At 40.0% G+C, this 22,219-nt stretch overlaps 2 protein-coding genes across 2 annotated transcripts; one reads left to right on the top strand and one right to left on the bottom strand.

Annotated features, from left to right (window-relative positions):
* Positions 1-184: 184 nt before the first annotated feature.
* Positions 185-5,307, top strand: kctd10 (potassium channel tetramerization domain containing 10). The gene is made up of 7 exons (XM_039802307.1): positions 185-312; positions 1,568-1,781; positions 1,875-2,044; positions 3,360-3,446; positions 3,542-3,594; positions 3,712-3,907; positions 4,031-5,307. Exons 1-7 carry the CDS (start codon positions 310-312, stop codon positions 4,247-4,249), a joined length of 942 nt encoding a protein of 313 aa, XP_039658241.1. The 5' UTR covers positions 185-309; the 3' UTR covers positions 4,250-5,307.
* Positions 5,308-5,417: 110 nt separating this feature from the next.
* myo1ha (myosin IHa) lies at positions 5,418-16,596 on the bottom strand. The gene is given in 33 exon segments (XM_039802308.1): positions 5,418-5,785; positions 5,902-6,001; positions 6,084-6,181; positions 6,578-6,648; positions 6,739-6,874; positions 6,959-7,014; positions 7,085-7,178; positions 7,267-7,350; positions 7,440-7,602; positions 7,686-7,770; positions 7,855-7,923; positions 8,006-8,082; positions 8,165-8,278; positions 8,407-8,524; positions 8,613-8,718; positions 9,299-9,379; positions 9,704-9,750; positions 9,855-9,949; positions 10,436-10,527; positions 10,613-10,693; positions 10,819-10,891; positions 10,893-10,922; positions 11,143-11,210; positions 11,286-11,405; positions 11,516-11,587; positions 11,682-11,798; positions 11,877-11,975; positions 12,074-12,253; positions 12,969-13,049; positions 13,147-13,345; positions 13,450-13,565; positions 13,659-13,793; positions 16,537-16,596. Coding segments are annotated over 33 exon segments (3,090 nt in total). The 5' UTR covers positions 16,543-16,596; the 3' UTR covers positions 5,418-5,758.
* Between the last annotated feature and the right edge of the window lie 5,623 nt (positions 16,597-22,219).

The raw sequence follows: 22,219 nt of genomic DNA, 5'->3' as shown, positions 1-22,219 counted from the left end.
ATCGCTGTTACTCCTTCAAAAACGGAAATGTGCAGGATAAGGCTAGTGTAATTAAAGCTGTTTTGCAATATGTTAATTAAAAGTAGTAGGACAGAAAGGGGGCTGAAGTGTGTTTAATTGTTACTTCTCATTTACCTCATATTGTACAACACTTTGTAACGTTTAACAAAATAATGTTAACGGTCCCTTTAAACAGAGAAGAGGAACGTTGACGTCGTGTTTATAACTGCGCAGCGTTGGACCGGAAGGAAGTGGGTGTTAGCTGACTGACGTTAGCAAGCTACAATTATAAAGTCTGCTGCGGGTTCTATGGTAAATATACTTATATTTGATCAAAGGCCAATTACAGACACGCTACAAACGTTATATAAAGTAAGATGTTTTAAAAGGCAGTGTCATGATATGTGTGACGTTATATTTTTCTTTTTACAATATAACGTAAGGTAACTTTAATTGATGCTAACTAGCAAGCTAACATTATAGCGGTGCTGGCTAAAATCAAATTACTAGCTACTTACTGGATTGAGTGATATCACGGATCAGTATTTTACCCTACAACGAGAAAAAAAGCCGTGGACAGTCGTACAAACGTAATAACGCGTGTTATTAGCGTTTTGAAAAAGGATAGAAGCCGCAAAGTAAGAGTCTTTAGTGCTGTATTTGACTTGTCCCTGTCCTGTTTAACGTTAAGCTTTAATATGGCAGCCATAATGAAAAGAGAAACGTCTCCTAAAATTGTACTAATAGTATGAAAAACCCCAGGACATGGATGGTTGTTTTTAAATATTTTCTAGTGACATATTGCGAATACACGTTCTATTATAGCTTATTGGACTTGCGATTTTGCCCCTAAAACCCATCATATGAATAAGACAATTGCGTCAGCCTTTATGACTTTTAGTGGTTTATTTTCGCTATCGGAAAAGTCTTGATAAAACTGAAGTATCAGAGTCCAGCGTCAGAAATGAAACAACGTTACATGAGTCAATAGCTACATTTATTGCAGTCATTTTGCAGATTAAAAGATTTAAAGGTGATATGCTATACATTTTTTTTCAAAACACTACCAACAATGAATTGATTGCCAACTGCATTGCAAAAGCCTGATATAGCTTTTTCCTCTGAGCCATAAACCTCTGTTGTTGCCTTTAAAAACATGTTCCTTCATCACAATGAACATGGACACATTCCAAGTTAATCCCACATATACTGTCCTGCTGGTATAAATACTTGCGCCTATTTTAAACTGATGATAAAACTATATTTGTGGCCTGATATAAAATAATTGCATTTTTAGTTACAACAAATGGTCTTGGGGCTGAGTGCCACAGATGGGTTAGGGAAGTCAGAAAATATTGAGAGATGGACTAGCGCATTGCTGGATTTGGTCAAATGAAATAGAATAACACTAGCCTTATACTTTTTAAAAAGGAGCTATCTACATTAACATAGACCTGTGTGTTAATATTCTAACTGTTTCCACTCACTAACTTAAACCAAGTTAATCCAGTGACACACCAGCCTTGATTGAGGTGTCACTCTATGTTTTTACCTTGTTCTGTCCCAGGAAGAGATGTCAGGAGAGAGCGTGGTGAGCTCGGCACTGCCGGCAGCTACAACCCGGACTACATCCTTCAAGGGCTCCAGCCCCAGCTCTAAATATGTGAAGTTAAATGTGGGCGGGGCACTGTACTACACTACAATGCAAACACTAACCAAACAGGACACAATGCTCAAAGCCATGTTCAGTGGCAGGATGGAGGTCCTCACAGACAGTGAAGGTGAGCTGTTGGTGAAAATGTTTAAGTTATATGCAGGTGTTGTGCTGGCCATGATCTAATACTAACTAATGTTTCACCATTTCATATCTATAGGTTGGATCTTGATTGATCGCTGTGGGAAACATTTTGGAACAATCCTTAACTACCTTAGAGACGGAGCAGTGCCGCTTCCAGACAGCCGACGAGAAACAGAGGAACTGCTCGCTGAGGCCAAGTATTACCTTGTCCAAGGCCTAGCTGATGAATGCACAGCTGCCTTGCAGGTACCATCAGCACAGAGGGCTGTCAGTTAGGCAGGGCAATATATTTGTACTTCATCTACCATCAGAATTGTTGTTAAATGAACTACACACAACCATTACCAAGTCATATTTCTTTGGAATGGTTTCTGAAATTCCTTAGCATTCCCCATATTCCCAGTGTACTGGACTTTATATCTGACCAATTTTGTCTAGTAACGTTTTTTGTTTGTTTTCTTAAAAATATTCTAAAATTAATAATAATGCATTTATTTTATATAGCGCTGTAGAGGTACTCTGAGGCACTTTACATAAAACAAAGACAGGAACAGTCAAAGCAGTAAAACGGAACAAAATAAAACTACAACAATGAGAAATAACAAAAATCATAGATGAGAAAATTAAATAGGCTGGTTTTGAAAGAGGGGAGTGGATCTGGGGTTGTTGGTAGCAGCATGTCTGTGTCAGTGGGGTAGGAGGGGGCGAGGTTGTGGCGGGCTTTGTAGGTGATGAGACTGTTTAACTGGATTCTTTGTTGAATGGGGAGCCAGTAGAGGTTTCAAGGACTGGGGAGATGTGATCTCTGGTAGGGAATGGGTGAGCAGACGGGCAGCTGAGTTTTGGATGTACTTTAGCTTGTTGAGGATTTTGGTTAATGTGCCGTACAGAATGCTGTTGCAGTAATCCAGTTGTAAAGTGATGAAGGTGAGGATGAGCATTTCAGCAGCTGAGAAGGAGAGGCGAAGAAGGGCAATGTTTTTGAGATGGAAGAGGGCAGTTTATGGAATATGGTTAACATGACCTTTAAAAGAAAAGGGTTTGATCAAAGATGACATAAGGTTATGGATGTGTGTGGAAGCTAGAACAGTGGAGCCATTAATGCAGAGGGAGAAATTATGGCAGGATTTGTTGAGGGATTTGGGGCCGATGACGAGGATTTCAGATTTCTTGAGGAAGTTAGCTTGCATCCAGGTTTTAATATCCGTGAGGCATTTATCTGTTTATTTTGAATGTTAAAATGGATTCATGGGTAAGAAAATCAAATGTACAAAACTACAGGTGAAAATGTTGTACTTTTTGTTATTTTAATTTTTCTACTACTATGAGGGACAAAAGAAATCTGGATGAAAGTGATTTGAAACCAATCTGCTTAAAAAGTCTAAAAAACAACAATCTTTAGTTATTGTTGGGGTGGGTGGGGGTTTCATATGCTTCATCCTCCTTAGCTATGCTGTTCCACCAGGTGGAATCCTTCTTTTTTATTATATACTGAATCTTCCAGTTTTTCAGGTGTAACATTTGTTAAATACAAAATTATTAAATAGTTTTTTTCCTACAGAACAAAGAATCGTATGAACCCCTTTGTAAAGTGCCTCTGATGACATCATCTAAGGAAGAGCAGAAGCTTATTGCAACCTCAAATAAGGTAGGTTATGTTGTTGTTTATAATGTGCTGTACTTCTAATGTTCAATATCAAGAGAAATTGTCCTTTCAAAATACAAACTTTTGTATCTTCACAGCCTACTGTCAAACTGCTGTATAACCGAAGCAACAACAAGTATTCGTACACCAGGTGAGTCCCTCTTCTACTGATTTCAGAAGCTAGCATGTCCAAATAAAGAAGGAACATAATGTGGTGAAATCATAAATGTTGTCTTAATAAATTATTATTATTTTTTTTTTCCTCCAGCAATTCTGATGACAACATGCTGAAAAATATTGAACTGTTTGACAAGCTGTCATTGCGGTTCAACGGTCGGGTACTGTTTATCAAAGATGTGATTGGGGATGAGATCTGTTGTTGGTCATTTTATGGCCAGGGGCGCAAAATTGCCGAAGTGTGCTGCACCTCCATTGTTTATGCCACAGAAAAGAAGCAGACAAAGGTAAATGTGCATTTGTAATATGCCCACTCTGAAGAGTTCTTTGCTCTGTTTTAAGCATAGAGCTACAGTATGTTGTTTAAATATCTCTTTAATCTCTTGTGTAACACTCTTCTTCCCTGCTAGGTGGAGTTCCCTGAGGCACGAATCTATGAGGAGACCCTCAACATCCTCCTGTACGAGTCCCATGATGGGAGGGGTCCAGACAATGCCCTGCTGGAGGCCACAGGCGGCGCTGCAGGACGATCTCATCATCTGGATGAGGACGAGGAGAGAGATCGAATCGAGCGAGTTCGTAGGATTCATATCAAACGACCTGACGACCGCACACACCACCACCAGTGACCTTTCTCCTTCGACCCGTCAGCCTGTGTCTCTGACCCTGGACAGTCTTTGCACCACGCTTGTGCCTTACATCACCCAGCGCCTCTCTGTCTCTCTCCCCAATCTTATTTTACCAGCTTTTCCTCCAGGAGAGTACTATGAGATGAGTGTCACACAACAGTGTGTAGTGGTGACGTGATTTTGTGTTTGTTTGTGTGTCATCTTTGTTGTGTGGTCTGACAGGCTGTAGTGTTTTGTTCTCCATTTGTTAGTCTTTATAACTTCTATTACTATGACTGCTAGTGTGCAGAAGCCCATAGACATGGGTGTTTGCATTCAGCACTGCAGTTGACCACAGTTTTACCTGAGTGTGTGAAAACAAAGAGTATTAAGAGCATTGTTGCAGTGCATCCAGGAGAACAAGAATTATGTCATGTAAGCAGCTAAAGATAAATGGTTAATAGTTTTGCTTCTCCTTACTATGGTTCTGACGGGTCCACTGTTAAAGTCATCAGTGGATTACCAAGGTGTTTCACACAGTGGGGCCACATGGTGGCACTATTTTACTCTTAGAAGATGTTACCAAGGCTATTTTGTAGCCTGCAGATAATGGCAATTAAACCTTTTTTCAATTTTATTAAGTTTTTGATACAGTTAAGATATCACAGGTGGATGCAAAATGTCACTGTAGTGCTTTTGCCATATTTAGTTTTAGCATTTATGCATTTTTCCCTTCACTCCACTAAATGATCATTATTTTCAGTGGAGGGAACTTGAGAAGTGGCATGAGGTGTTAAATGTACTGGGGTGATTGATGGATGCTGAAGCTGAAGTGAATGACTGTAACTGGAGATCTCCCTGGCAGGAAGGGAATCCTGTCTACAAGCTTTTAACACAGAGAGAAATTAGACCTGTCCATCACCACATTAATCAGAGAATGTACTGTCTGCACACAATAGGTTTTAGTTGAAATATGTCTAACAATCACAGTACTTGTAGGCCTGTTGTACAGAAGTGAACATATATGTATGTTTTATATTTATACATACTTTATCACAAATAAATTTCTACAAACATTCTTTTCTTCTGTTTTCAATTTGCATATTCCCATTATCAGTGAACATACAAAATGATCATGCATATGGCTTCATTTTAATAATCAGAATTGCACATTCTTTTAAGCTGTTCTGTTAAAGTGTTCTGTACATTAGAATAGTTTTGTAGATATGCAGTGCAATTTAAGGCTTTGCTTTGAACTTTAGTGCTCAAAACAGCAGATGCAAATCCTCAAACACAGAATTATGTTAAAACCTTAGCCTCTCATGAGAGGTTAATATTCTTTGGTGGAAAAGTAAAATTCATCATTGACTAATGCATACATGAGAAATGTGTTGCTGTACAACAAAGCAAGCTCATCCTGGGGTTCTCTTCTTGTCAGTTGGGTTTCCTGTATACACGTTGATCTTCCCTTAGGGGTCTCCTGATGAAATATGCAGGGGCTTCTTGTGTGTCTTCTCAACCCCACACACGTTACCGTGTCCGAGCCCGAGTGGCAACCTGCAGTGACAAACGGCTCGATTCATGTTGTATCCCTTTGTCTGCAGATTCATTCTAGAGCAGAGCATCATGTAACACACCAGGAGGCACACTCTTCGTCATAACACTCATCTCACCACCATGAGATGTCCGTTCTTGGCCTTGTAAACCATGGGTTCCTGTCCAGTGCTGAAGTCCACCGCACTCTCTTTACCTGCCTGGATTTCAATCTTGATGCTGAGAATCGATACACAAGAGTTTTAGATCGAAGCACGTATCACATCCAACCTCTTTGACTGTTTCTTAAACACAGACTTACCTGCCCTGAACCACTTTAATTGCATTCTGTTTGTTAGCAATGACAGCGAGTTTGGTCAAAGACTCAAACAAGTGGTCACACTGAATTACAAGGTCCCCCTGAAACAATCACAAAATAGTAAACAATCAATGTATGGAACCTACATTACAAAAGTATATTTTGTGTGTGGATTTAAGAAGCTTCTACCTGAAAATATTCTGTGTAAATGAGCTGTATGATTCAACAATTTACTTAGCTTTTTTTTTTTAATCCTTTCAACAATATCCAGTTGACTGAAGCTGCTTTAACACTGAAGGAAGTTCTCTCTTTATCTCTGGTAATTTGTACTTTAAATAGAATATCAAAAACCTTTATAAAGTTTTGATTTCTTCCGCCATATCTGATCATTTCAATTTACACTAAACAACTTTCCCAGTGCCATGTTTATGGCCCAGGTGAAAAAGAGGCACTTCCGACGAGCCAAAATATCTCCTGCGTGTTATATATTCACATACCTTCTGTTTACGGTCCTCGCATGTTATGTGGAATACAATCATGCCATCAGTCAAGTTACTGACCGAAATCCCTGCAATGAGTAAAATTGCAGAGACTTTTAGCCCAACACGAAAACATTATCTAATGATGTAATACTGTATGTATATCACATTGTCCTGACCGTTAAGAGAGGTATACAGAACTTTCTGTTTGATCTTGGCTTCCTCTATCACATAGGCAGCTGTCTTGGTGAGGATGAGCTGTCGTGGTCTTGGTTTGAAACCATTCCTATCATATTTAATCACCGGGACACTGTACTACAGCAACACAGAATACAATACAGTGAGGGGGGTTTGATGTGAGTTTGTATTTCCTCTGGGTGCATAATGACATTTTATTACCTTAATGTGCTCATTGCGTATCATCTGGAGAACCTTCATGTTTATGTCTTGTTCACCTGGAGATGTAACATGATGTGAAAATGTTGAAAAGAAAATGGGCATTATGTGAATGTATCTGATACTTACTGATTCTGGTGTCCACAAAAGGCTGAGCGACACTCTGTGGATAACTATCCTTTTTGGCCTTGAAGATAGAGCTGGTAAGAAGCTTCAGTTGAAACTGAAGGGACAACAAATACAAAGCTGATCACTGCAACAGAGATAATATGATGATGTAGTATTATATAATGTATTTTAATGTGTGTTACCTGAGCTTTTTTCTGGGGTGTGATTCCTCTCACATACTTCCGCACCATAAGACGGTAGTAAAGCTTACGCAGTATCTCTGATGTCTGACAAGAACAAAAACATGCACAGAGTCTAAATAAAAGCTAAGCTGGAATGTAATCGGTTTTGCAAAGAAGTTGGTTAATTATTGTACCTCTGTCAGCACAGCTGGTGGAGTTTGCCAGGTGGTTTTATCCAAAACTGTCTTTGGCAGGTTGCCTTTGAGCCTGTTTAAGTAATTTTGTCTCACAAAGGCCAGGTACTCCGAGTTATCTGTGCTTTTTGCTTGCCCTCTGGTCATGTAACCTTTGATGAATCTAAAGAAACAATTGCAAAATCAGTGAAAATGTGACAGTAAGCTTGAGAGGAGCTGTGTAATGATATTCCTCTTTTTTCTTACTTCTTGATGACTTTTACAGCCCAGGCTCTCTTATCTCTCTCCTTTCTAGCCTGCGCTCCTCTCCAGCAGGTTTCAATCTTAGTGGCTGAGGATATAAAAAAATATAATAGAAGGTGTGTAATTTCCTTTAACTCACATAACAAAAAAAATCATGCATTGTGGCATTTACCAGCTTCTTTCTGTTTTTTGAATTCTCCCTTTGCTTTGTATCCTTTGTATTTGGCTTGGAGCTTCGTCGCTGCAAATTCAGAGCATTACATTAACTCACTGTGTAACTACAAGTAATGACTAAGAATGAATCACACTAGATTTGCACTCACCCAGTTCATGTTTACATTTCTCAAAAGCATCCTCTGTGGCAAAAAGTGTCCTTGGATGACGGATGAATATTTTGGTACTATAACAAAGGAAACAAAAGTTTTTTGGCTACTCCTTAGAGTGCATACGCTCAGTTGTATTTAGGTAGGTACTGTCCTCACCGTCCCATTTTGTACTCATCTGGCAGGTAGCCCAGATGTTGAACCAGCACTTCTACTCCATCAGCAGGCACTCCTCTCCAGTGAGGCCAGGTGGCTGGGCACAGGGGTTTATATCTGCAAGATGCAGCAAGCAACCCACTCAGCATGTTTTAAATGCACTGGAGAGTAACTACTTAAACTGAGGGGTTTAATAACAAATTAAAAAAAATAAAGTGTAAGGTCTGAGCTGTGGTCCTTCATACCTCTTTAAGAATACCTCAAATTTGCGTCTGTATGCAAAACCAGCTCGTCTGACTCTGAGGTGCTCCATCAGGCCCAGGTATTTCACCTGGTGCCTGATCAGAGCTTCGTCAAATTGACCTGTGTTTGCGTGAGAGAGGCGAGAATCAAATCAAATCTCCATCCTGTTAAGAAAATAGCTTCATGTATTTTCTATTAATTCAAGTACCTGGCTGCTTGGACTCATTGGATTTTAGACAGCGTATGTACCAGGCCTCTTTAGCCATGAGGATCTCTGTCAGCTTCAGCAGGCTGCTCTTAAACTGGGTCGCCACCTACAGACACAACATGACGGTCGTAATCCCCAACAGTTCATCTGTCACATGCATATGGCTTATTGATGTCAGACTGCTATTGACAGAGCAAATTGACTTGCCTTTGTCTCAGTGTTCACTCTATCTAGACCACTTACTGATTAGTTTCTTCTCATTTATATTGATATTTATGTTTATTGTGCATGTTTTTTCTAGTTAAAAGTGTATCTCATATGTCCTGTATGGGCTACAGTCCTTTCTTTAGTACATTATGTGTCACATATGTGAATAGTACATTGTTAATCTGATAATGGGTGCTAGTTTGTATTATGGGATTTCCTAGTTGTAGATGGAGCTGACATTTTTGTCTATATGTATATATATTGTAGGTCAAAATGTTGCATCAATAGAAAATATTTTGGGTGCTTGCAAATTTGAGTGTGAAAAAAAACTATATATACCACTCTAGATAATGGCCAGAAAATGAATGCTTATACATGGCTTTTAACTGAGTCACAGCATACCGCTGATAATATATAACATCGGCTTCATTAGTGATACAGTTGAAGGATGTGGAAGGTCCAACATGGTGAGAACTCACTGTTTCTGGTCTTCGCCTGCTGTCTGGATCCATTGTGGAGAAGCACTCTCGGACAATAGCATTTTTAGACTGACAAATCAGCTATGAGAAGGTGGGATAACACACATAGATTATAACCAATTTGTATAGTAATGCGTTTGCCAACCCCTCCTGTATCGTTTACAGCAGTGGAAACTAAAGTTGAATAGACTTTTTTTTCACACTTGTCAAACACAGGTGTAACTAATAACACTGTTCATTTTTGCATTGTAATTATTAGAAACTTCTAAAATTATTAGAAACCAAGTTTGGAAACTTTACTGTAGATCCACACTACTGATATTAATGAATGAATGAATGAATGAATGAATGAATTATTAATTGAAAGAGTTCCCTCCAATATAAAATTATAATTTGCAGACTTACATCTTTAATGCTTTTATATAACAGGTCATTGTTTTTGTCCACGAAACCTAGATTGTCACACAAAAGCAAAAAGCTGTCAGTTTAAAAAAAACACACAAAAAAACGGTTTAGATGTTTGAGTAACAGGGTCTGACATTGTGGTTTCTTTTACCCACAACGCAGTAGGTGACCTCCCCGGCATAATGCAAGAGACGGAAATCTCCCCTCTCCAGAGTCTTGCGTGTCATTTTGTCAGCCAGTTTGTGCCTGCAGTGAAAGAGGTGAAGAGAGATAGAGAGATGAGCAGCTTTACAGCCCTATCCTAATCCTCCGTCTCTATCGGAGTGACACTGTCGGCTCACTCACGAGACACCGGTGAGCAAAACGTTTGATGAATGGGATTAGACTTTAGTTTTGAGGAGAAGCTTTGAATTACACAATATTGTTCAGCTGGATATCCTACTTAATTAAAACAGATAGTTAAAGGTCCCATGACATGGTGATCTTTGGATGCTTTTATATAGGCCTCAGTGGTCCCCTAATACTGTATCTGAAGTCTCTTTCCTGAAATTCAGCCTTGGTGCAGAATTACAGCCACTAGAGCCAGTCCCACAATGAGCTTTCCTTAGTATGTGCCATTTCTGAGACGGGGGTGGGGGACAAGGTGGAGAGTGTGGCCTTGACCAACTGCCACTTTGCTCTTTTGAAAGCCATGGTGTGTGTGCAATGTTAAGGTTAAAGGTTTTAACTAACGTGACAAAGTGAGGATGATTTCCCATCTTTTCTTCCAGTCTCTCCAGGAAGGTGAGGTCTGTGACATCTCCCGGCCTGAGACACTCCTCATCCTGCAGGATTATCATCAACACATGATAATATGTCAGCTTTACTGTTGTCTGTTCAATATACTGTTCTACTCCACTAAATACACACCAATATTGATATGATCCCTCTGTGTTTCTCCTCAACCAGGTCACAGATGATCTTGTTATTGAAGAATTGGACTGGCTCCCACTGGGGGTGGGGGGGGGGGGGGAATCATAAAAACAGATTGTGAATAGAAATCCATTCAACACCAGTCAGTGTAAACAGTGTAGTGAAATCAATAGTCTTTGATTCGTTATCCATCCCAGGTTTACCTCAATATCTTCTGCTTGATATTCCTCCTGCTCAGCCTTAAGTGTCAACTGGATAAAAAGCTGCTGCAGCTTCGTTGCAGTAGTTTATACAGAACTGCTCAAAACTGAGGAAATGGGTTGTGACAAACAGGTCAGGCTCAGTAAGAAATCATCACCACAGAATCACTCATGAGTTTGCAGTTATCCCAATGCGCTTCGTGAAGTGTTCCATGCAAATTTCAGCTGCTGTTGGTTAAAAAAAACTTTACAACAGCCTTCATGAGGGTGTCAAACATAATCAAAGAAGTGCCACAATGTTAGAATAGGAAGGAATGTTTTGCCTACCTGTTAACATAGAAAACCTCAAATCCATATATGTCCAAAAGCCCTATTACAGTCTTCCTTGAAGAGTCCTGGGAAAATAATATGAAGTCTGTACATATACTCATCCTCACTGCCTGGAATTGTTCACACACCTTTCTCCTCACCTTGTTCTCTATGGACTCGTTGATCCTGTTGACCAGCCAGGTGAAGGTCTGTCCATATATGGCTTTGGCCAGGGCATCCCTGGCATAGATGGCATGATCGATTGTGAATGGGCTAAGGATCTTTACAGTGAGACAAAATCATAGCTACATTTCAAACACTACAAGGGAAGTTTAAATAGAAACACAACCTTATCATAAATACAACTAAAGGACAATTTAACATGGTGCACCTGATCTTTTTGGGCTTCAATCTTCCTGTATGTGAGTCCCTCTTGGAGACGGTGAGCATCAACTCCTAGTAACTGTAAGAAAAAAATAACATTAAGGGAGTTTATTATTTGACTTTTTGTAATAATCCTGGATATCTAAAGACTTTTTTTTTTTCTATTATCTTACATTTGAGACCCAGCGCAGCTCTGAATTGTTGCTGTTCAAGAGGGCATGGCCTTTACTGTCGGAGTCAAACTGCACATTCCCCAAGTGGAGAACGCTTGCAACGGTCCCAAACAAGTGCTGCACAGAATGAAACTTTGTAAGTCAATGCAAAACTAGTTGAGAAGAGTGAATGGTTTAAATCAGCGTCCAACTTACATTAGTGTTAATCTCATCAATGTTGATGATTTGAAGTGCGTTTTTGACCGTTTTCCAGTCATTTCTGTCATTAATGGAAGACACAATGGCACACTCTCCCTGTCAGAAACAGCAAACATAGCAACATATTGTCAGTCTGCTATTGTCTTATAAATCGATTTTATTAAAACAGGATCACTGGGTTATACAGTATATACTTGGGTTAGGTAATTGTAATGCTGGCTGTCTCTCTCCAGGCCCAGCTGGTGCAGTAGGTCCTCCTCTCCTCCCTCCACTAGCTGGTAGAAGATGTGGAAGTTTCTCTCCCCGTGATTTTGATGCACAACCCTCGACTTCTCCAGCATGTAGTTCAGGATATGGCCTCCGACAGCATCCCCCTATGGGCATCATGATCCTAAAGACAGCAGCTCTACAACTTGCAGAAAAAACATAGCCTATGGTCCCGTGGACAGATTTTAAAAATCCTCTTTTTTTGTCTTATAAAAGGACTATTAACTTTCTCCTGTCATTTTAAATTTGTTTGGATGAAGAAATTATTCCTTGAGTTTTAAAAATTGCCCTTTCATTCCTTTTTTAGGCTTCTAATACATTTTTACAAACATTTTTACAATTAAATTTAAAACACTTTATTATTAAAATTTGCTTGTCAGTTTTATTTTACATATTTCAACCACCCCAAGTTAACATACATACTGTAAATGCACGTTGGGAACTCCCCCACCCCCCCCCCAGATTTTTGGATGGAAGTTCAATAGGTTGCATGAGAGTACTGCTGATTTTAAAACAGGAGAACTATGTGGCTGGGTTGGATCAGTGGTAGAGCAGGCGCACATATACTGAGAGGTTTATGCCTCAACGCAGAGGTCCAGGGTTTGAATCTGACCTGGGACAATTTCCTGCATGTCTTCCCCCTCTCTCTCCCCTTTCTCACATAGCTGTCCTATCAAAATAAAGGTGGAAAAAGCCAAAAAAATAATCTTTAAAAAAACAGGAGAACTATTACCTAAAAGACTTCTCATAGCTCTTTCTTACTTATAATCTCTTTATATATTTCTTGGAAGCCCTTCTGTGAATCTGTCCCTTGATTCTTACCTGGCTGTCAAACTGAATGTCCATATACTTCCCAAACCGACTTGAGTTGTAATTTTTCAGTGTTTTGGCATTGCCGAAAGCCTGTGGGGAAACACCAAACCACATTAAATAAATAATGTTGGCATGACATGCTGTTTGGTATTTCATTACAATGATGTTACATAAGTAACAATCAGACCTCGAGGACAGGGTTAGACATGAGCATTTTGTCCCTGACGGTGTTTAGCAGAGTGGTGCTCGGACAGCTGACAGCGTAATACTGCAGAATCTTTTTGGAGGCCTCCGTCTTCCCTGCTCCACTCTCTCCAGAGATGAGGATGAAGTGATTGTTGAACTCTGTCAGCATGGTGTGGTAGGCGTTGTCTGCCAAGGCATAGCTGTAGGGATGCAGAGCAATCACAATATTTCACAGATGAACCTAAGAACACTTGACACACACATGCGCAAATACTCATAGTTTTCATACAGATCATACACTCACATGTGTGGTGGAAGCTCAAAGAAGTTGACACCCATGTAGAGATCCATCTGTTTCATATTGTAGATGTCCAGCTCTTTGTATGGATTCACAGACACTAGCAATGTGCCAATATAGGTCTAAAAGAATGAGGTTAAATGATCATAGTAGTTGTTCAGATGCATATGTACTTGTTGACAACAGGCTTTCGAAAAGTCTTTTCCCAGACTCACATAGATGAGATCTTTGCTGAAACGTTTCTTGAGGTTACTGAGGAAGGCTGCCTCTGTGGTTTCATCCAGGAGGACAAAATCCTGGATTCCAACCCGGTCCCTGGCAGTCAGGGCGCCCTCCATGTCCAGCTGACCCTGTGCAACAAGTTGTATCAACCATAAGGTAGCCAAATGCACAACCTAAACGTAAAAGTCAAAATTCTTGGTGTTTAGCATCATAAACTGAGGGTTTCTCTATTTCACATTCAATATTTCACAACACCTAATTAACAACTTAGTCTATTTATTATTTATTTTTGCAAACTCTGCTGAGGTAACAATAACAAGTGTTTCACTTTTTACATGCATAATAATGATATTCAGAATTCTCCACCATGTATTTTGACAAATGCGGCTAGATGAATGCATGTTTGTATAAATGGCTCCATGGGTGAGTACGGAGCTGAAAAAAAGCACAAACATGGTCCCTGTTAGTTCTATTGAAATAAGAGGTCTAGAGGTCCTATGTGTCTTTGAAGCAAAGCTCTGTGATTGTGCAGACGAACAGACAGAAGCTAATGATCACTACACAGCACACAGGGACCTTGGCTGGCAGCCCGTAGTTCACTAGAGCTGACACACCAACCAAACACAACACACTGTGCAAATGGACTCGGGGAGCCCAAACCAGCGGCACATTTAAGAGGCATAGTGGGAAAAATTCCACCAATCTGTTTTGCATTCTCAGCACCAACACTAAGACCAAAGGTTTTCACAGCTTTTGTTGGTTTTGTATTTTTTTCTCTCCCTCCTTTGGAAGCAGAAGTCCTTTGATTCTCAACTCTCTCTGTAAAAACATTAAAAAAGATAATCCATTGGATCTAATTGACACAAAGCCCTCCGTCCCCCCTCCTCCCCTGCCTCTATCCTCCGCCTATGGCCCTCATTTCTTCTGAGAAAGGCCAAGTGTTTTTGTCCTGTAAATACCACGGAGCAGAGACAAAAAAGACGTCTTTAAAATGCAGTCTACAATCCATTACACATATTCCCCCTGCATATCCATTCAGTAATTATTCATTAGAAAACATTTAACGTCACAGTGAATTTCACACTAGGCAGTCGAAACACAATAGAGGAGATTTGGCCTATTTTGGGGTGAGGAGTTGGGGAGGGGTTGGCTGTACAGAGGAAGGGTGAAGGAGAAGGAGGGGGGAGGAGGGGAGCAGTATTTGTCTGATCTGAGAACCTCTGAAATGGGGCCGTCTTGAGACAACAGGACAGACTAAATAGTGCAGTAACGGTCTGTGCCCCGCTGCTTGCTGTGACACTCATTTAGTGTGCCCCGAGGGCGAACAATAGAGGCTTGTTCTTAGCAATCCTGTGCTGTAATTTGGACTTCATTACTTTGCTCACACGGGGCCCCATGGAAGGATAGAGGAGGCTAGTCAGATGAGAGTGTTTTTTTCCACCTGTCAGCCCACACCCCCAATGCTCTCACCCCTCTCCTCAACAATACCCCTCACCCCGTGTCCCCACCAATAACCCTCACCCGACCCCCTTCCCATAGCCTCCGCCCTCCCACCCACCCACTTTAAGCCAATGAGACAGGTGAACAATATCATTGAAGGAACCCTTTTTTGGACGTCAGAATCAATCTGGCGATGTGATGGTAGTGGTGCTGATGTGGGGTATCTGTGACACCCCCTTTCTTCATGGGAACAAACTTCTCTCAGGGCAGCACAAGCAGACAATATGCTGGGACAGCGTGACTTAGGGATCTGCCATACAGTATTACAAGTAATAACATGAACAGATAAGCTGCTGTCAAGAGGAGGATTAATGAATTCAGGGGAGATGATAATGCTAATGTTTTATGATTTCATTCTGCGCACTGACAACATCTAAAGGTTTGTTGATTTCCATTCAGGTTTCCTTTGGTGTTGTGCAGGTATTTCTTTTTAGAGAAAGCTGTCTGCAGCATGCACAAGTGTTTCTAATGACAATGTGCTAGAAAGGCTGAACATTAAATGGGCGTTCTTATTCCAGGAGGACAAGAAAAAAAAGAGTCAAAGAAAGCTTGACCATATTAAAAAAAACGTTCTCCTTTGCAAGTGTTATTTGTAGCTTTATACAATACAAAGTGCACTGGGTTGTAATTGTAGATATAATTGAACAATTGACAGCCCAATGAAATGCACAACGGAAAGAATGATTATGTAATGAATCCACTAAGCCATTGTCAGATCAGGTGAATTGCCTTGTTACCTCAGAGCACAACCAATAGTATTTTAATTAAGAGATGGTCCCTCATCTTGGTCTAGAGTGTCAGTGTTGCCTGAGACAGAGTGACCTCATCTGTGTGAGAAGTAGAGGTAGCTTTAGATGCGGGGGGGGGGGGCGTGCTAAAACACAGCAATTAAGCAACAAAGTAACAGGAAAGTTTAACACGATTCTGTCTGATCGTCTCATTTCTTGGTAATATTTCCACTTAAGCTGACCAGGGCCCTGTTTCCAAAAAATAACTTAAAGCAATATTTCACAACATTTTGGGAAATATGAATATTTACTTTCTGGTGGAAAATTTGACGAGAAGAAAGATACTACTCTCATATGTGACAGTGGTCCATCTTCTCATCTAACTCTCAAAAAAGAGCATATTTTGGAAAAATCAACTTTTTTTTTTTATGTGATCAGTAGCCCAAAGACTTGGGACAGATCATTCTAGCCTTTAGATGCCTTTGGAAAACACCACTCAAAGAACATAAATTCACACTGAACTGTCAAGCTTTCTGTACCAACATTGAAACTCTTTGACAGCATCTGATATGATGACTTGATATAAAAACTATAGCAAGTACTTTGAAATGCAACAAATTACAACACAAAAGAAAACTCAAACCTGCATTTCTGAAGTTGTATTGTTCTGCTGTCAGATACAGAATTTAAATGAGGATCCAAACTGTGAAAAAAAAAAAAAAAGAAATCTCCCCAGAGAAGTTAGACAAGAATAGCGTGTCCTCCTGTGTCTGCTTGCATGGAGACAATCAGAGTACCTGTAAACACTGGATTGTTGACAGCTTGTTGGCAAAAGTCCAGCTTTTATAATAATAATGAAAAAATCACTTTTACTGTCCTCTCCCCTGGTTTGTCTATTAGCTCATTCATCCAGTGTGCAGTAGTATTAGTGTTGGTGCTGCTGCTGCGTGGAGGCCTGTGTGCACATATGTTTCGCCACATCATCCTGACCCAGGCTCAGGGCACTGTGCCGGGTGCTTAATCATTCATGCCGTGGGAGGTGGAGGGACAGGGGGATCTTACTCAGTGCTTACCTGGGTATCTACTGCTCTACTGAGTGTAACATAACGATACAGAAACAAGATCCAAACCACACCAATCCAACCATCCCCCTAAGCTCCATTACATCACTACCAACAGCATAAATGCCACCAGTCTCCTTCTCCCTGCTGGCACAGTCTCTGGTCAGATCTGGTTACTGATCTTTGATTAGATAGATACATTGTGCAAGGGAGCGCTGTTGTTTGGAGCGTCAGTCTAAGCTGCCAATGTTTAGTGCTTCTGTACAATGCTACTGAGTTGATGGCCAATTGCAATTACCTCATTTTCTGCTTGGGTGTAAACAATTATCAACTAACAACTAATAATTCAAGTTAATCCGAAAGCATTCAAATTCTAAGTCTATAATTCTTGGTTGTTTGTTTTTCAATTTAACTCTCTTTATAAGAGTTGGCGATGAAGAAGGGACAGGAAATGAAGGGAAAGAGAGATGTGAAATGACAGGTAACAAAGGTCCTTGGCCGGACTTGAACCAGGACGTGGCGATTTGTGGTGATTTGTGGTCAGAACCTTAAACCCATAGGCCACCTGCGTGCTCCTTAAAGGGGAGTTACGCCCATTTTCAAAAATCATATGTTAATCCTATGGTGTTAGACAGTCCAGAAATATAAACTCTCTGCCAAATCCAAAAACTAGAGTGCTCAAAATTGTGATGTCATCAAGTATAAAGTCTGGAACTGCTGCATAGACAAGGAATGGAAAAGAGTTTCACACTGGCCGCAAGCAAATATTCTTGTCGCTTTAATGGCGTGAGTTTGCTGCGAGATCATATTGGGATAATTTTTGTTTAATCACGTTACTCGTGCTACTCATTTTACTCAAGCCGGTGTAAAGCTGAAGGCACGACGTTTCTTTCCATCATTAATATGGCCAAAATAACCGTGCTGCTCTGAACCGGTTGTGGAAGTCTCAGATACATTAGAAAATCAAACAGCATCATGTCTGGATTAATAACATCATCCGGGACGAAAAAAAGCGTGGTGAATTTAACTGGCCCCTCCAGGAAGTAGAAAGTATGACTGCTGCTTGATTTGTTATTGCAATAAACAGATAAAAGGTATGCCGAAATAACAAAATCATGATGCCAATTTGTATAAGTTCTGAATTTATGCTTGTCTTGTCCTCAAAATGACAAGCAAACAACTTTACAAATGCATATTTTTTTATTTTTTATGCTCTCTGTGTGTTGCTGATCTCACAATCCCTTCGTTACGGGAAACATCAACAAACTTCAAGTTACACACTGAAAACGGCAAGTTTTAAAGAAAAAATTGATCATGCAACAAGGCATGCATGGGTCTTTAGGTGAATAATTGTAAAGATATGCAAAGATATACTCTCCAGCTGGGACGTTTTGGGACCGATTGGCAGGATTGCTGTGGATGAAGTACACAGAGCAATACACTGATAAGAGCAAATTACATTTTAATGAAGTTGTATCCAGCTAAGTTAAACTTCTAACACTGCTCCGGTCAAAAATTATCGATTTACACATTCCCTGTACCATAAATATGGCATTATTCATCAGATTGCCTGAAGACCTTATGATATCCTTCACAAAAGGCATTTGAACACATAACATTCATTGTGACTACTTTCTTTGAATTTTGAGTGATTTATTCAACTTGGTCACACTTTTTTTGTTTACGGTCAAAGAAATGAATTGGAAAGAGTATAATTTTCATCCAGGAGATGAAAGGCATCTCTATACACACACTCCTACAACTTTCCTGTGCTTGTGTGCCCATTCTACACACACACACACACACATACACACACACACACACACACACACACACAGTTCATGTTGTCAGTTCATGTTGTCATGTTGTCACTTGTGCATGTGAACCACCAATGTTCGCACACACATGCATGCACGCACACACAGAAACACACACACATGTAGATGTTAATGTTCTAATAAGGTTATTTTTACAATAAATGTTCTATTAAAAATACTTTTTGTCATTTTTATTGCTATTTATGTTAAAATAAGAGCAGTTAAAACTGTCTGACTGCGAACAGTAAATTAAGGGGGGTAGCAACGAACGGTGTTTAAAGGTTAAATACCTCACCATCTCTCACCTCTCATCTCTTTCAGGATGCAAATGTTCCGCCAAAACAAGAGACTATTTTACAGAGCCACCGTTGAAGCGTCAACGATTGTGATTGGTTTAAAGAAATGCAAACAACCCAGAGCATTTTTCTCTCCCATCCTAGAATGCATCTTTTTCTTTCATATGGTGGTGAGTGTAGGAGACATGTGGCAAGTCATCTGCAGAGTCGGCTCTGCAGAGTCGGCTCTGCAGAGTCGGCTCTGCAGAGTCGTGTGAAAGAGATTGACCATCTGATGCAGGAGTTAAGCAGCCATTTGGTAATAAACCAAATGGCAATCCATTAAATAGAAGTGAAGACATATAAAGCGGAAAGGTCAACGTCATGGTGGCGCTAGAGGAAAAGTCAGGGGATCACCAAAGTCAGTGGGATTTATCCTCTGGGAACCATGAATATATGTACAGTAGTTGTTGGATCAGTCTGGACCAAAATGGTTGACCGACCAACATTCCCATCCCCATCAAAAATGGCCATGCCTTTATGTAGCTACGTCTTGTAGAGAGAGACCGAGTGGGAGTAAAAATGTGTTTACTTCTGTTACCTTGCAAACACCATTACAAAACATACACCCTCCAAACACAGGTGTCCATTTTCTCTACTCTGGTGACCTTAATGTGAGGAAAGATCAGGTTTCCTTTAATTTATGGATTGATTAATATTTAGAAAGCTTTCAGTCAACTGTCTGTGATGGGTGTTCAACACATTTGAATTATTCACTCTCCACTCCAGAAAAGTTGTCAAGGTTACTACCTCTGCCGTCGCCCCACCTCTCCCCCTGGCCCAGCAGCCCAGCAATGCTTGTCCAATCTTAACAAGCTTTGCGCTACCCACTGGGTTCTGATTCAGCACGAGACTCAGCAAATCCAATTACACAGGAGTCAGAGAGGTTGATTTTCCCATTATAGATTCCATGCTGAGAATGAGAGCTGATGATAACACTCACATCACACCACTACTGCCCCCTCTCTCTTCTCTCCTTCTCATTTTGTCTCCATTTCACTGTTTCCCTCCCTTTATATCTCCCTCTCTTCCTATCTAATTCCTCTTTTCCCAAAGACCTTCTTTCTTCCCCTGTCCCTTTCTTTGCATCTCTCCTTCTTTCATAGTGCATTATTCTAATTTTTCAGAGCAGCGTAACGAGGCCCGGACCCCATCATCATTTCAGTCACAAAATGCTGGTGTCAGTGCGGTTACTTCGTACCCCACATTAGACATTTGTTTTATTATATAAATTTATTTCTGATTTGCTTTAGAGACAAGAAGGATATACAACATCATTATGTCCTTCTTGTGATTAGGATTTTGTATTCTGTCTCATTTTTATGCACTGTACCTTTAAAATGTTTAATTACATTGCACTGGATTTCCAATCCAATCCAATCCACCTTTATTTATAAAGCACCTTAAAAACAACACTGTTGACCAAAGTGCTGAACACAGTCTAAGAATAAACAACATACAACAGAGGCACAACACAAAAATAATAAAACAATAAAAATAAATACAGCAATACAAAACTCAAAGTCAACCCTCAAACTGAATTAAAAGCCAAAGAAAATAAATGAGTTTTAAGACGAGATTTAAAAACAGCAAGAGACTCAGTCAGTCTGATGTGCAAAGGCAGCTCATTCCAGAGTCTCGGAGCTGCCACGGCAAACGCACGGTCACCTCTGGATTTACGTTTAGTCTTGGGGACGACCAGTAGTGCCTGGTCAGCCGAACGGAGCAAGAGAGGGTGTAAGGGACGAGACAGATTAGACAGGTACTGGGGGGCCAGGCCATGCAGACATTTAAAAACAAATAACAGAATTTTATAATCAGTGCGAAAGTGCACAGGGAGCCAGTGGAGTGATTGGAGGATGGGTGTAATATGGTCAAATTTTCTAGTTCCAGTTAAAAGACGAGTAGCTGCATTTTGGACTAGCTGTAATCGTGCCATATTTGATTTGCTAATACCAGTGTAAAGTGCATTGCAATAATCTAAACGAGTGGTGATAAAAGCATGGATTAAAATTTCAAAATCATGTCGAGATAGAACCGATTTTACTTTGGCTATGGATTTGAACATTTTCTTTACCTAATACCGCTCACCCACCAGGAATAAAACATTTGTCAGCTTGGATAACCTCTGAAAGTAATAATAACTAAATGCACAGTAATTCAATCAACTTGACTTTAGGGGTGTCTGAGTGCCATCCTATAACGGGACACCATGTGCCTGCTGTGACATGTAAAAAAGTTACTGAGAGCTCTTTTGAAAATGAAGCTCTTTTCCACTCAATCGGATATGGAAAAAGAAGTGGACTTTTGCTCCATCTTTACCCTTTAGGGCACTGAAAAGGACTGACCTCGCCTCAGACCAGAGGCTTTAGCGTTGACACAGGTCACTCAAAGGTCAACACCATTGACCTCTCTAAACCTTCAAGATACATTTTTCTGTGATCCTGCAGGACAATAGGATTGACAAGTCCGGCAGTCTGTCCGGAGAAGTCGCCTACCTTTAGGAAAGGCTGTATTGGACCTGCAGGGGCATTTTTGCAATACTGCAATATAGACTAATACTCTGAAAACTCATGCTTTTTAAATCTGGCAGTGGATAAACAAATATGTATATATTTTACTTAAGTGAGATTTTCAATAAGACACTGTGAAAACACTCCACCCGAAGTAAAAACCGTGTGTCTAAATATTACTGAATAATTACTTAATAAAAGTAAATAAAAATGTGTAGCAAAACATAAAGTATCAAAAGTATCCATAATGCACAAAAATGGTCTCTGTTAATGTTCCTATTATAAATTATGTTTATAATTGTTGGACAGTATAATCTATGACAATGCATCATATTTTATAAACTGATCATACATTTTGTATTAAAAATCTTAATCTGTATACAGTAGTATCTAGTAACTACAGCTGTTACGTGCTGGAGTAAAAAGTAAATTTCCCTTTGAGTTGCAGTGAAGTTTTTTTTTTTTTTTTCGTTTTTTTTTCTTTTCAGGACAATGCACATTTAATGAACATGTACAGCAGTACATGTAAAAGTGCCAGATTGTAGCCCAAAGGCTAATTTCCATCTGTAGTCCCATTTGGCAGATATAGATTACAATAAC

This window comes from Perca fluviatilis, chromosome 6 (assembly GCF_010015445.1).
Source record: "Perca fluviatilis chromosome 6, GENO_Pfluv_1.0, whole genome shotgun sequence".
Classification (NCBI taxonomy): Eukaryota; Metazoa; Chordata; class Actinopteri; order Perciformes; family Percidae; genus Perca; species Perca fluviatilis.
The sequence above is the reverse complement of the archived record's forward strand: the minus strand, read 5'-3'. Positions and strand labels throughout refer to the sequence as shown.

Coding starts and splice junctions, on each gene's coding strand:
- kctd10 (XM_039802307.1), top strand. Junction 1,782..1,874: donor GGTCCTCACAGACAGTGAAG/GTGAGCTGTTGG, acceptor TCATATCTATAG/GTTGGATCTTGATTGATCGC. Junction 3,447..3,541: donor TTATTGCAACCTCAAATAAG/GTAGGTTATGTT, acceptor GTATCTTCACAG/CCTACTGTCAAACTGCTGTA.